The sequence below is a fragment of the Propithecus coquereli genome, unplaced genomic scaffold (genome assembly GCF_000956105.1).
Source record: "Propithecus coquereli isolate 6110/MARCELLA unplaced genomic scaffold, Pcoq_1.0 Scaffold196, whole genome shotgun sequence".
NCBI classification, from domain to species: Eukaryota; Metazoa; Chordata; class Mammalia; order Primates; family Indriidae; genus Propithecus; species Propithecus coquereli.
This window is the reverse complement of record NW_012144522.1, coordinates 1,349,213-1,364,375: the sequence shown is the minus strand read 5'-3', so window position 1 is coordinate 1,364,375 and position 15,163 is coordinate 1,349,213. Positions and strand designations below refer to the sequence as shown.

General features: G+C 39.9%; 1 protein-coding gene across 1 annotated transcript in view; it reads right to left on the bottom strand.

Annotated features, from left to right (window-relative positions):
- Positions 1-1,292: 1,292 nt before the first annotated feature.
- Positions 1,293-15,163, bottom strand: part of LOC105809560 (zinc finger protein 665-like) — a 15,929-nt gene continuing 2,058 nt past the window's right edge. The window contains exons 2-4 of the mRNA XM_012643396.1: positions 8,381-8,507; positions 7,768-7,896; positions 1,293-3,748 (exon numbers count right to left, since the gene is read on the bottom strand). Of these exons, the coding sequence (XP_012498850.1) occupies positions 1,572-3,748; positions 7,768-7,896; positions 8,381-8,507 (2,433 nt within the window). The 3' untranslated portion in view covers positions 1,293-1,571. The remainder of the gene's footprint in view (positions 3,749-7,767; positions 7,897-8,380; positions 8,508-15,163) is intronic.

Here is a 15,163-nt window from a genome sequence, read left to right as displayed (position 1 = left end):
TGGGTGGACATCCTTTGATCAGTCTCTTAGTTTTGGCCCCATGCCAAGCTCTGTCTTGCATAAGTTCCAGGCGTTGGCTTGCAGGCCTTGAGATGGGCGACATCCTGCAGTCACCCCTGATCAGAGGAACGTCTCCCTTGTTGCTGAGCAGCTTCTGGTCTATGAGCTAACACGCCCACAGATTCTTTCAAGACAAAAATCCTGCAAAACTCCTGAAACTTTCCATGTCTCTTAACCTCATTTCCCAACATCTCCCCTTTTTAGAAGTTGATGAAGCTGGATAGCCATCACTGCGAGGCACTGGTCTCCGGAGTCTTGTCTTCTTCGGAGTTTTTCCCAGACTATAATTAACTACAAGCAAATGATTAAAATAATTCCAAAAGTTACTATAGCAGAACTCCCATAGATCTTAACATGAGAAAGTTGGTTAGCTGACTCCATTCCAGATGAAATACAGTCAATAATGTCAGCCTTAGAGAGTAGATCAAGTTTGTGACCAAAGGTACTTAATATTTTCTGTTGTAAATTTCCTATCTCTTCAGTCAGATTTCCTTAAGTAGATGTTCCTTAATGTTTTCCCAAGGAAACTGAGTCTGATTATATATATGAAGTGTAACACAAAATTGAGTGATATTGCAATCACAACAGAGTCTAATTTGCTTTTGTAGGCTTACAACCTGGTCACCCAGTAAGGTGACCACTTGTTGTAAGTCGGCCACCTGAGTAGCCAATTTGTTGATCTGCTCTACATTATGGTCACTTGATTGAGCTTTGTCTCCCTTAACCTATCGTGCCCTCCTGTCAGGAGAAAAGAACTTTGAACACAATGAGCAAGATGAGTGACATCATACTTTTATGTTATTCTCTGCCCCTCCCAAATGCTAATTGAGACAGTGTTTAATATTCAAAGGCAGAATCCTTCTTCTTCGAGCAACATGGATGGAAACAATCTTCATCCTTAAAGCAGGACCTGCCATGCAATGGATTCTTTCCCACAGACTGCAAAGAAAGGCTTTTGAAAAAGGCATAATAGTAAGATTTCAAAGTTCGAGTTGAAAGTTATGAATAGTAAAGTAGCCTTTTCAAGAGTCCTCAAATAAATGTATAAAATATTTTTAAGTTGAGGGTAACTGGCCATCTCCAAATGTCCTGGCACCTCTGATATATATCATGACGTAAGTTTTAACATATTCAGACTTAGAATTATTTTACAGTATGTAATATCAAAGGTTAATCATGGAGAATTAGAGATTGACTCATTCCTCATACAAATCCTCACCTACATTTTTGGCCCCTGGGTAATAGCCTCAACATACACTTTACATTTGTGTGCTTTCATCAAAGATGTGTATTTTGATGCCCAGTGGGTTGTGAGGCATGAAGAAAGCCTCTTCCACATAAAATTATATGATATTCCTTTAGCATGGGCTCTCCAATGTTAACGGTTGAACTCATGAGGGGTTTGCCATAGTCTGCATTTGTAAGGATTCTCTTGAGAATGAATTCTCTAATGTCATTCAAGGAGTGAATTGTGACTGAAGACCTTGCCACACTCATTTGTATGGTTTCTATCAAGTATGAATTATGTGATGCCTTGCAAGCTTTGATCGTTCACTGAAGAGCTTGCCACAGTCATTACATCTGTACGGTTTCTCACCAGTATGAATTCTTCGATGGTATGCAAGGGAGCCATTATGCCTGAAGACCTTCCCACATTCGTAACATTTATAAGGTTTCTCTCCAGTATGCCTTCTCCTGTGACATGCAAGCTGTGAATACTGAGTGAAGGCCTTGCCACACTGATTGCATCTGTAAGGTTTCTCTCCAGTGTGGATCATCTGATGCCTAGTTAGGATTGATTGAAGACGAAAGGCTTTGCCACACTCATAACACTTGTACGGTTTCTCTCTACTGTGAATACTTTGATGCCTAACAAGGTGCCAATTTTGAGTGAAGGCCTTGCCACACTCATTACATCTGTAAGGTTTTTCTCCAGTATGCCTTCTCCTGTGACGTGCAAGGTATACATTTCGAGTGAAGCATTTGCCACATTCATTACATTTGTAAGGTTTCTCTCCGGTATGGATCATCTGATGGGTAGTTAACAATGAATGAAAACTAAAGGCTTTGCCACACTCATAACATTTGTAAGGTTTCTCTCCACTGTGACTACTTTGATGCCTAACAAGGTGCCAATTTTGAGTGAAGGCCTTGCCACACTCAGTACATTTGTAAGGATTTTCTCCATTGTGTCTTCTCCTGTGACGTGTAAGGTATGCATTTCGAGTGAAGGACTTGCCACACTCGTGACATTTGTAAGGTTTCTCTCCAGTATGGATTGCCTGATGGATCGTTAGTCCTGAACGTACACTAAAGCCTTTGCCGCACTCGTTACACTGGTAAGGTTTCTCTCCAGTATGAATTCTCCTGTGATGTCCCAGGTCTGAATGTTGAGCGAAGGCCTTGCCACACTCATTACATTTGTAAGGTTTTTCTCCAGTATGCGTTCTCCTGTGACGTGCAAGGTATGCATTTCGAGGGAAGACCTTGCCACACTCATTACATTTGTAAGGTTGTTCCCCAGTATGGATTATCCGATGGGTAGTTAGGACTGAACGAACCCTGAAGGCTTTGCCACACTCATAACACTTAAAAGGTTTCTCACCAGTATGAATTCTTCGATGGCATGCAAGGGAGCCATTATGCTTGAAGACCTTCCCACATTCGTAACATTTGTAAGGTTTTTCTCCAGTATGCTTTCTCCTGTGACATACAAGCTGTGAAGTTCGAGCGAAGGCTTTGCCACACTCGTTACATTTGTAAGGTTTTTCTCCAGTATGCGTTCTCCTGTGACGTACAAGGTATGCATTTTGAGTGAAGACCTTGCCACACTCATTACATTTGTAAGGTTTCTCTCCAGTATGGATTGCCTGATGGATAGTTAGTCTTGAACGTACACTAAAGGCTTTGCCGCACTCATTACACTCGTAAGGTTTCTCTCCGGTATGACTTCTCCTGTGACGTGCAAGGTTTGCATTTCGAGCAAAGGCCTTGCCACATTCATTACATTTATAAGGTTTTTCTCCAGTATGCGATCTCCTGTGACGTGCAAGGCATGCATTTCGAGTGAAGACCTTGCCACACTCATTACATTTGTAAGGTTTCTCTCCAGTATGGATTGCCTGATGACATGCAAGATGTAAATTTTCAGTGAACACCTTGCCACGTTCAGTACATTTGTAAGCTTTGCCACCATTGTTTACTTTTTGTCCTTGTGTGAGTGATGAAGAAAAGATGAAATCATTCTCATCTTTTTCAGAAATGTGGGTTTTGCCACTAGAAGGGATTTGTTGAAGTGGTGAAACTGAGGAACCATGGCTGACAGACTTGACTTGATTACATTCGTCAACTCTCCTTTTACTTTGAAGTAGCTGCAGTTGAGGCACGTGTGACTTAAAGATTACTCCACACTGACTTTTAATAAGCTTGTTTCTTGCCTCCCTTCCATCATGTTGATCTCTTCTACCAGTGAGATTTTCTTTCTGGGTCATAAGCTCTGCTTTGCAACTTCCTTCATCATCTCCCCATTGACACTCAAAGTCATGTATATTTTTCTGGACTTCCCTAAAGGACAAGTCTTCAATGTCATGGCTTTCAGGTCTTTCCAATGTCACTGTTTGGAATACTTCTCCTGCATTGGTCTTCCCTTTTGGTGGTACATTTCTTATTGCAAATTCAGGAGAGAGATCTACAAGATATAAGAACCACAAGTTTCCAATTAAGTACATCATGTAAACAAACATTTAAATTTGATAAACTTAATAATACACCAAAAGGAATACTGACATAAACATACTTATCAAACTTCACAAAGATAAAATTCAATTTTTAGGAACACAAAAGGAATAGTATTGTTTAATAAAGAAAAGGTGATTACATGTGGTCCAAATTAATATTGTGAAAGTCTAGTTTCAAACCACCTATAACTAAAACACAATGTGCAAACCTACATTAGCCCTGAAAGGAGTGACCCCAAGATATACACCAATTGACAAAAAACATATGGCTATCTCACAATTGAAAGGAAAACAAGTTATGTTGCACAATACATACTTAGAAAGTATCATCTATAAATCACAACAAAAATTAGTAAAACATCCTAGTAACCCATTATAAATGAATTAGTAAGCACATCTATAAAAAGTCATAGTCTGTGGAAATAGGAACAATTTTCTCTTAAGAAAAAAAGGATGACATCCATTTTACAACCAGTATACAGTATAAGAACAGGAATACCAGTTTTTAAAATTTTTATTATATATCTAGAAAGTATAATTGTTTATATTTGTAGGGAACAAGGTAATATCATGATATAACTATGTAATGTGGAATGATGGAATCAAGCTTATAACTCTATCCATCACCACCAAAACTTATCATTTACTCTTGCTGTTGAATTGAAACTTTGTACCCATTGACCAACCTATTCCTCATCCTCCAGCCTCTGATAACCAACACTCTACTCCAATTGCATTCCACATATAAATGAAAACATCCAATACTTCTATTTCTGTGCCTGGTTCCTTAAGTTAGCAAAATGTCCTCCATGTTCATCCACATGTGAGAAACTACACTTCCTTCTTTTGAAGGCTGAGGAGTATTCCACTCTGTAGTGTACAGCACATTTTCTGTATCTATTCATCTGCTAATGGACACTTAGTCTCACTATACAACTTGGCTGTGTGAATAATGCCACGGTAAACATGAAGTGCAGGTATCTTAGACGTACGGATTCCAAATTCTTTGGATTTATACCCAGAAGTGAGATTGTTGGATCATACAGTTATTACTGTATTTTTAGTTTTTAGAGGAAACTCCATATAGTTTTCCATAATACCTATACTAATTTACATTCTCACCGACAGTATACAAGGGTTTCCTCTTCTCCATATCCTCACAAACACGTCTCAGCAATAGCCATTACGACAGGTGTGCAGTGTTATCTCACTGTGGTTTAAATTTGTATTTTCATAATGATTACTTGAGTCTTTTTAATGTATCAATTGTTCATATGCATGTCTTCTTTCAAGAAATATCTACTGAGATCCCCTGACTATTTTTTAATTGGGTTATTCCTTTTCATGCCATTAAGTTGTTTCAGTTTCTTACACATTTTGGATATTAATTTCCTACCTGATGTACAGCTTACAAATCTATTCTCACGATGCAAAGTTTCTCTTAATTGTTTCCTCTGCTGTGAAGAAACACTTTTGTTTGGTGCAATCCCATTCGTCTATATTTGCTTCTGTTCCGTGAGCTTTTAGGGTCAAAGCTAAAAAAAATGATTGCTAAGACCAATGTCATGTAGGTTTTTCCCTGTGATTTCTTCTAGTAGTTGTATTTATACAAGGGCTGCTAGAAAGTATCCAGCTAGTATTAAAACTACTTTTCATATTACATGGCTGGATACTTTCTGGACAGCCATTGCATATGATGTGAGATAAGGGTCCACTTTCATTCTTCTGCATGTGGAATCATTTTTGCAGCATTATGCACAGAGAGACCGTCCTTCTTCCCTTGTGTGTTCTTGGCACCTTTGGCAAAAATCCATTGACCATATATGTATGGTTCATTTCTCTTCTTTATTCTGCTTCACTAATCAATGTGTCTATTTTTAGGCTACTATAATCCTGGTTTAATTACTATACTTTTGTAATATAGTTTCAAATCAGGTACAATGATAACTCTTTGTTCTTTATGATCAAAATTGCTTGAATATATGAACTGCTGACTAAATAAAATTTTAAAAACTTGATTTGTAGGCCGGGCGCGGTGGCTCACGCCTATAATCCTAGCACTCTGGGAGGCCGAGGCAGGTGGATCGTTTGAGCTCAGGAGTTCGAGACCAGCCTGAGCAAGAGCGAGACCCCGTCTCTACTAAAAATAGAAAGAAATTAATCGGACAACTAAAAATATATAGAAAAAAATTAGCCGGGCATGGTGGCACATGCCTGTAGTCCCAGCTACTCGGGAGGCTGAGGCAGAAGGATTGCTTGAGCCAAGGAGTTTGAGATTGCTGTGAGCTAGGCTGACGCCACGGCACTCTAGCCCGAGCAACACAGTGAGACTCTGTCTCAAAAAAAAAAAAAAAAAAAAAAAGATTTGTAATACATAAAACTATACAAGACGGAAGCTGCACTGGCTTAAACAAACTATGGTAGAATTAAAATATGGAGACATCATTTACCTTCATAAGCTCCCTCAAGAAGATGTATCAAAACCATGCTTGTTGCAGGTATGACCCAATGACAAAATGACAAAGTTTTTGTTGGTGAAAATGAATAGTGACACATACAGGGGATGAAAATGTGACATGAACAACAGTTTACACATGAGGCAGTGGCCTTAAACAATGTTTTCCCTGGAGGCAATTCCTACAAGATTAACTGCTGGATCCAGGGAGGTGATCATTACTATATGTGATCAGCATTGTCACAGTGACACTTTTGTGATGCTTCTCAAAAACTAGACAAACAATAGGAAATACTTATCAGTCAGGCTCTCCTGATGCCTTTTATTTCAGGACCATGAGCCAGCTCTACTCAGTGGCTTCAAAACGCATCTTCGTATGTAGCAGGATGATATTCAATCACATTAGTTAAAGTGTTCTCCTTCATCAATTTTATGTTATGCAGTAAACCCACTCCACGGGATACTCCACAAGAAGTTATGCATAACCTAAAAGTGGATTATCCCAACAAGTCAGCCCTGAGGCTATCATCTCAGTCAAGCAATGCAGGGTTAACAAGAGACGCACAAGAGAAACTGCAAAGATACATGAGGGCAGACAGATTCTGATTTCTATAAGAACGTGTATGTTAAAAGTCGGTTTCAGAAAGAAAATCATACAGAGTAAGAGAGTACAAAATTAGGCAGAGCCGAGGTTCCCTACATTCACTGAGTAGTAACAGCAGCGGAAAAGAGAAAAATATAATGCATGAGCATCAGATTTTGTGGCATCTTGAGACTGGATTCCATATTCTGCCAACAGAGCCCACACAAAGAGACGGAAAGAATAGGATCTGCACCCACGTAGGACTGGAAATCAAAGAGAGGATGTTTCTATTGACTTTTTGCCTACTGAGTGACAACCTCAGAAGATCCAACTCACTCTTTTGTCATATACACCCGTGAAGTGTGGCAAAAATGGCTGAGGGACCTCACCAGGCAGAAAGGGCTTCAGAAAACTCCAGGAAGTTTCTGGAGATCCAGATGCGAAGGAAGACCAGACAATGTTTCCCATCTCCTGACTGGGCCTTCCAAGCACATGAAGTGGGATGGAACATGGAGAGGTCCAGTCGTCAGGACTATGACGGCCTCAGCTCTCATCAACATGGACTGAGAACTTAGCATCAGATGGAATCAACTGCAGAAGGAAAGATGAAGGGGGAAAGCAACCCTTCTGAAACAGCCTTTCCTGTGCTGCTCAGTGTCAACGACAAAAGAGTTCATGAAGTCAGATAACGCAGTGTTGTCCACAAAAGGACTTTCCATTTGTTTCTGTTTGAGCGGAAGCATCACTGGAGGGTACAAGGATGAAGTGTTACATATCTGAGGAACAGAGTGAGAAGTTAAGGAAAAGAAAAATGTCCTTCCAGAGCTCACAGTACATAAACTTCTGTTTTCCTGTAGAACCCTTAGATTTACGTAGAGTTTCCCAAACACTATTTAGTGAGCAGCTCTCTCTGTATCTATCTGAGCACTCACCTGTGATCACACCTTTGTTCCATTTCCATCCATTGGATTTTCTTGCTATTTGCACTTGGCTCTCCACAGTCCAGGGCTCTTTCCCTTGCTCCAACGTGGAGATAATACTCAGGTCAAAAGGAGAAATTCCTGCTTATAGAAAGAAAGGAATATAAGGTACCATGGCTTTTCGAGAATCCCAGCCCTACGTTTAGGTAAGGAGAAAGCATTTTCCAGATGGATATACACATATATGTCAGAAATCCATCCTATGAATGCCTCCTTCTGAATGCTCAGGGAATATTGTAACATGGAGACATTTAGTTGTTTTTGAAGAACCAATGAATCAAAGCACCGCAGTAAAAAACAGGAAATTGGATACTTTAAACATCTGCCACAAGGTTTTACACATACATAAGCTCTGGAACCATCCAATGATATATCATGAAAGGGGAGAACATCTGAAGAAAGGGGGCAGTTAAAGTCCAGATACCCCATTATAAAGCTTTCCATTTCTGAATCAACAGGGCTTTGATCTCAGTCAAGCAATGCAGGGGCTAACCAGAGACTCACAAGAGAAAATGCAAAGATACACAAGAGGACATCCTGACTTCTAAAAGCAAGTTATCCTCACCCAGGGAGACCAGGTTCCTGTAGTTCTCCAACATCACTGCCTTGTATAAAGCCCTCTGAGCAGGGTCCAGGCATTTCCACTCCTCCAGAGAGAATTCTATGGCCACATCCCTGAATGTCAACCGTCCCTAAAATGAAAAACACATTTCACCAAGTGGCTATTAGGAGAGTTCTAATCTTCACACAATATGAGGAGAGAACTCTAAGAATAGATTGGATTGAAGTGAATTGGCTGACAGATCCACATTGTGATACTGGGAAATATTAACATATGTGGTCATCTACTCCCTCCTGACATACAGCTCACTTGAAATCTCTGGACAGTATCTTTTTGTATGTTAATGAGATAAATGGTGGCCAGAAGCCCCTACATAGCTTCAGCCTGGGGGCTGGTCACTGCAAATATAGAGTTCTGCCTCTTACACTCATTAATTGTGATAAAAACTTGACTGCAGAAAGAATATTATTTGTAAAGACCAATAAATAAGAAAGTTTTGGGTGATATCATTTTCCCTGCAGCCTAGTGTGCTTATTATGTTGAAAACCTTTGTTCTCGAAGCAGCATATTGATGAGATAATAGTGTCACCTGTTTTAACAGGGAACCTTTAATGTAATCTCTTAACACTTTTAAAATGGATGAACAGAGTGGCATTTGCTCCTAGGCTCAAAGCTGAGTACTCTTCCATAATTTTGATACTATTTTAGGCAATTCCTATGACAATTATCCCAACAAGTTTCCTCAAACAACCCAAGCTCATCAATAGCTGCTTCTCTATGGCGGGGGTACAGTTCAGGCTGAGGTCTTCATGGAGAGCAAAGCCCTCCCCTCTTCCCTTGCGGACTTGTGGTGAAATAGAGGAGCACAATTCCGGAGCTACCTGCAAGCTGGTGTTTTGGAACGAGAACAAGACAAGGATGCCCACTGTCACCACTTTTATTCAACGTATGCTGGAAGTCCTACCCAGAGCAATCAGGTAAGAAGAGAAGGAACCCAAGAGTGTCCAAATGGGGAAAAAAGAGGTCAAACTATCGCTCTTTGCTGACGATATGATCTTTTATCTAGAATACGCCAAAGATTCTGCCAAGAGACTCCGGGAATTCATAAATGAATTTGGCAAAGTCTCAGGTTAAAAAATCAATGTACACAAATCAGTAGTATTTCTATACAGCAACAATCAAGCTGACAATCAAATCAAAGACTCAATACCTTTCACGACAGCAACAAAGAAAATGAAATACCCAGGAATATATCTAACCAAGGAGGTGAAAGATCTCTACAAGGAGAATTATGAATTGCTAAGGAAGGAAATTGCAGAGGATGGAAACAAATGGAAAAACATATCACGCTCATGGATTGGGAGAATCAACATTGTTAAAATGCCCATATTACCCAAAGTGATGTATACATTCAATGCAATCTCCATCAATATACCAAGGTCATTTTTCGCAGATCTACAAAAAATACTTCTACGCTTCGTATGGAACTGGAAAAGAGCTTCGATAGCCAAAGCAACCTTAAGCAAAAGGAACAAATCAGGAGGCATCACTTCACCAGACTTCAAGCTACACTACAAGGGTATGGTAACCAAAACAGCGTGCTATTGGCACAAAATAGGGACATAGATCAATGTAACAGAACAGAGAACCCAGATATAAAACCCTCCACAGAGATCAAAGTAATAGAACGGAGAACTCACATATAAATCCCTCTACATATAGCCATCTGATCTTTGACAAAGCAGATAACAATATATTGGAGAAAAGAATCCCTATTCCATAAATGGTCCTGGAAAAATTGGACAGCCACATGTAGAAGATTGAAACAGGATCCTTACCTCTCACCACTCACATAAATCAATTCCTGATGGATAACAGACTTAAACCTAAGACATGAAAGTATAAGAATGCTAGAAGAAAATGTTGGAAAAACTCGTCTAGATATTGGCGTAGGCAAAGAATTTAGAAAACGACTCCAACTGCAATCACAGGAAGAATAAAAATTAATAAATGGGACTTGATTAAATTAAAAACCTTCTGCACGGCCAAGGAAACAATCGACAGAGCGAACAGACACCCTACAGAACGGGAAAAAATATTTCCATGCTATGTATCTGATAAATGGCTAATCACTAGGAATTACAGAGAACCCAAGCAAACCAGCAAGAAAAAAATCAACAACCCCATTAAAAAGAGGGCAAAAGACTTGAACAGAGCTTTCAAACAGACAATAGACTAATGACTAATGCACATATGAAAAAATTCTCAATGTCTCTAATTATCAGGGAAATGCAAATCAAAACCACAATGAGATATCACCTAACTCCAGTAAGAATGGCTTTCATCAAAAAGCCCCAAAACAGGCCGGGCGTGGTGGCTCACGCCTGTAATCGTAGCACTCTGGGAGGCCGGGGCGGGTGGATTGTTTGAGCTCAGGAGTTCGAGACCAGCCTGAGCAAGAGCAAGACCCTGTCTCTATAAAAAAAATAGAAAAAAATTAATCGGACAACTAAAAATATATAGAAAAAAATTAGCCGGGCATGGTGGCGCATGCCTGTAGTCCCAGCTACTTGGGAGGCTGAGGAAGGAGGATTGCTTGAGCCCAGGAGTTTGAGGTTGCTGTGACCTAGGCTGATGCCACAGCACTCGCTCTACCCCAGGCAACAAAGCGAGATTCTATCTCAAAAAAAAAAAGAAGTCCCAAAACAATAGATGTTGGTGTGGATGCAGAGAGAAAGGAACACTTATACACTGTTGCTGGGACTGTAATCTAGTACAGCCTCTACGGAAATTAACATGGAGATACCTCAACAAACTAAAAGTAGACCTATCATTTGATCCATCAGTTCCCCTACTGGGTATTTACTTAAAGGAAGAAACGTCCTTTTATAAAAAAGACACTTGCACCCAGATGTTTATTGCAGCACAGTTCACATTTGCGAATAGTTGGAATCAACCCAGTGTATGTTAATTCACGAGTCGATTAATAAAATGCGGTGTATGTATACCATAGAGTACTTACTACTGAACTATTAAAAAAAAAGAGGAGTTAATAGCCTTTGTAACAACCTGGACGAACTAGAGACCATTCTCCTAAGTGAAACAGCACAAGAATGAAAAAACAAACACCACACGTAGTCACTGTTACATTGGAACTAACCGATCAGCACTCAAGTGCACATATGGAAGTAAAACTCAAAGGAAACCAAGCAGGTGAAAGCGGGAAGAAGGGGATGGATGAAATCACTCCTAATGGATACAACGTGCACTCTCTGAGTGATGGACACACTTATAACTGACTCAAGCTGTACAAAAGCAATCCATGTAACCAAAACACCTGTACCACTGGAATATTCTGAAATAATAATTAAAAAATAAAATTAAAAAATGGTACAACATAAAAAAATGTAGGAACTTGAATTCTAATGCCTATTAAATACACATATTCAAAAACATAGATACAATTTTATGCAGTGAAATTTAGACACGTAGGCATTACCAAAAAGCCCAATGGAGTTTATTATAATAGATTCTTCCTGTAATAAAATCATAACATGAGAAATGGAAATTTTCAGTATCATACATTACTTTAACAAATTTAGATAAGGCCAGTGCAGTGGCTCACATGTGTAATCCCAGCACTTTAGGAGGCCAAGGTGGCAGGACTGCTTAAGGCCAGGAGTTCGAGCCCACACTAGGCAACATAGTGAGAACCAGCCTCTACCAAAAAATCAAAAATTAGCCAGCTGTGGTGATAAGCACCTGTAGTCTCAGCTACTTGGGAGGCTGAGGCAGGAGGATTGCTTAAGCCCAGGAGTTGGAGGCTGCAGTGAGCTCTGATCATGCCTGTGTACTTGAGTCTAGGCAACAAAGTGAAACCCAGTATATTAAAAAAAAAAAAAAAAAAAAAAGACGTAGATTTATAAAAAAATGTATCACAACATTATGTACCTGAAATATTAGTTAAAAATAAACAAAAAATAAATTTGGGGAAAAACCCCTAATGTTAAGCAAGGATATCTCACCAAATATCATGGTCATCAGTAAGCACTGGATGCCTTTCTTTTAATTAAGATGGAGAAAAGTGGGCTGGCCAGGGCTCCAGCCAAACACTACTACCCAGGTTATCTCAGGAGGGAACAATAAAGAGGAAAATAGTGGGAAAAAAAAAGGAAGTGGGGAAGAGAGTAAAGAGCTAGATTTCTTAAAATTAACACGACATGACTGCAACCAAGAAAAACAATACTGTTTAAGTATAAAAACTACTACCAAGATATTGAAAACCATCTTCTTTCTCTAGCAGCTCTCATTAAACAGACACATACATGGTACATCTGACGTTTCCACTAGCAAATGTATCATGGCACCTAATTAAAAGATATTTCCAGGCTTATGTAAAGAAATTACAAAATTGTACTCATGTGGTGATATCAGTAAGATAGAGAAATAGAAAACCCCAGACACGGAGACACACACAGATAACAACACACAGATCAACTGTCTGTGCGAGAAGTTGAGAAATCACTTAAGAGGTTGGAACCCCTAATGGATGCCTAATAGGAACACTTGAGACACATTGCCAGAGGCAATACCCTGGCATCATGTGGCAAAATTTTGAAGAAACCCCCAACTCCTGGTTTCTCATAGGGGGAGGGAAAGAATGGGAACATCCATGCAACACTCTGGTTTTCAGGGGACTACTGGAGAGACATATTTCTATCCTGGGTGAATATAAGCACTGAAAGTAAAATCACACTGGGCATGGGAGCCATTGAAAATAAAGGGCATCAACGTAACGAATCTCTGCAGTAACACGGGTGAGACACTAGGGGGAGAGCCAGACCACCGTTTGCTAGAGCACCAGCCAGGCTGCAGAGTATGAGGCAGACAACAGGAGAGCTTCTGAGTAGAAAATGGCTCAAATGGCACAATCTGTTCAGTTAGATTATAAGCAAAAGCCTAGAGAGGACACATCCTCAAAAAAGTCTTGAGAGGTCCCCAGAATCTCTAGTCGGGCTACATGAAGCGTGTGCTCCCTGAATGAAGGGAAACAAAAACCGGAAATAAGTGCCTGATCTGTGAAATGCTCAAGTCCCAACAGAAGACAACGACATATACAACACGCAAAGGAAACATAACCCACACATAGGACTAAATTAAATCACCACCAACTGACACTAAAGAAATGAAGATTTTCTGGAATTAGCATGCAAAGAATTCAAAGTAAGACTCACAAGGACGCTAAATGAATGAAGACAGCACACATGGACTTCAGGACATCAGAAACTCAATGTAATATGAACAAAATGAGATTATCAACACAACTAGAACTACAAGAAACGGAAGAGAAATTCTTGAGCTGAAAAATATAATAATTACTGAATTGAAAAACACACTACTGGGCCTCAAAAGCTGATTTGACCAGCTAGAAGAAATAAACAGCAAACAAAAAAAGGAGCAAAAGAAAAAACAGAATGAAGAAAAATGAAGACAGCCTAAGGGAATTAGGGAACACCGTCACACCCGTCACCTGCATGTCACAGTAAGAAGAAAGAGTGTGAAAGACAACTATGGTCAAGCACATGCCAACAAGTTAGATGAGCTAGAAGAAATTGATCAATCTGTAGAAACACACAAACCTCCTGAGTCAAAAAGAAAAATCTACACACTCCTATAGTAGTAAGGAGATTAATCAAAATCTCCTATGCAAGAGACTAGATACAGATGCAAAATTCATAATCACTGCATAATTCTATCAAACTTTTAATGAAAAATTAACACCAATCCTTCTCATTGCCAAATAACGGAAGAGAACACAAACACATTTCATTCTATGACACCACCATGACTCTGATACAACCCAGGCAAACATATTACATGAAAACAAAACTATACAATGTTCCTGACGAATACTGATGAAAAAGTCCTCAACAGGTTGAGTGTAGTGGTTCGTGCCTGTACTCCCAGCACTTTGGGAGGCCGAGGAGGAAGGATCTCTTCAGCTCAGGAGTTTGAGAACAGCCTGGGCTACATAGCCAGACCCCATCTCAACAAAAAATTTTAAAAATAGCTGGGTGTGGCGGCGTGAACCTGTAGTCCTAGCTACTTAGGAGGATGAGGCGGAAGGATCACTAGGCCCAGAAATTCAAGATTACGGTAAGCTAAGATCAAGCCACTGTACTCCAGCCTGGGCCACAGAACAGACTATGTCTCTAAAAAAAAAAAGAAAAAGTCTTCAGAAAAATACTAGGAGACCAAATTGTACAGCACGTTAAAAGAATTATAGACCATGATCAAGTGTGATAGACACTAGGAAAACAAGGGTGGTTCAGGAGAAGAAAGTCAGTCAGTGTAATACACCACACTGACATAGGGAAAGACAGACTAGGAACAGAAGGAAATGTCAGAACATTACATTTGGCAATGATTTCTTGGAGATAACACCAAAAGCATAACCAGAAAAGCAAAAATACACAAATGGGGCTATCTCCAACTGGAAAACTTCTGTCCTTAAAAAGATGCAACTAGCCGGGAGCGGTGGCTCACGCCTGTAATCCCAGCACTCTGGGAGGCCAAGGTGGGTGGATTGCTCAAGGTCAGGAGTTGGGAGACCAGCCTGAGCAAGAGTGAGACCCCGTCTCTACTAAAAATAGAAAGAAATTATCTGGACAACTTAAAATATATATATAGAAAAAATTAGCCGGGCATGGTAGTGCATGTCTGTAGTCCCAGCTACTCAGGAGGCTGAGGCAGGAGGATCGCTTGAGCCCAGGAGTTTGAGGTTGC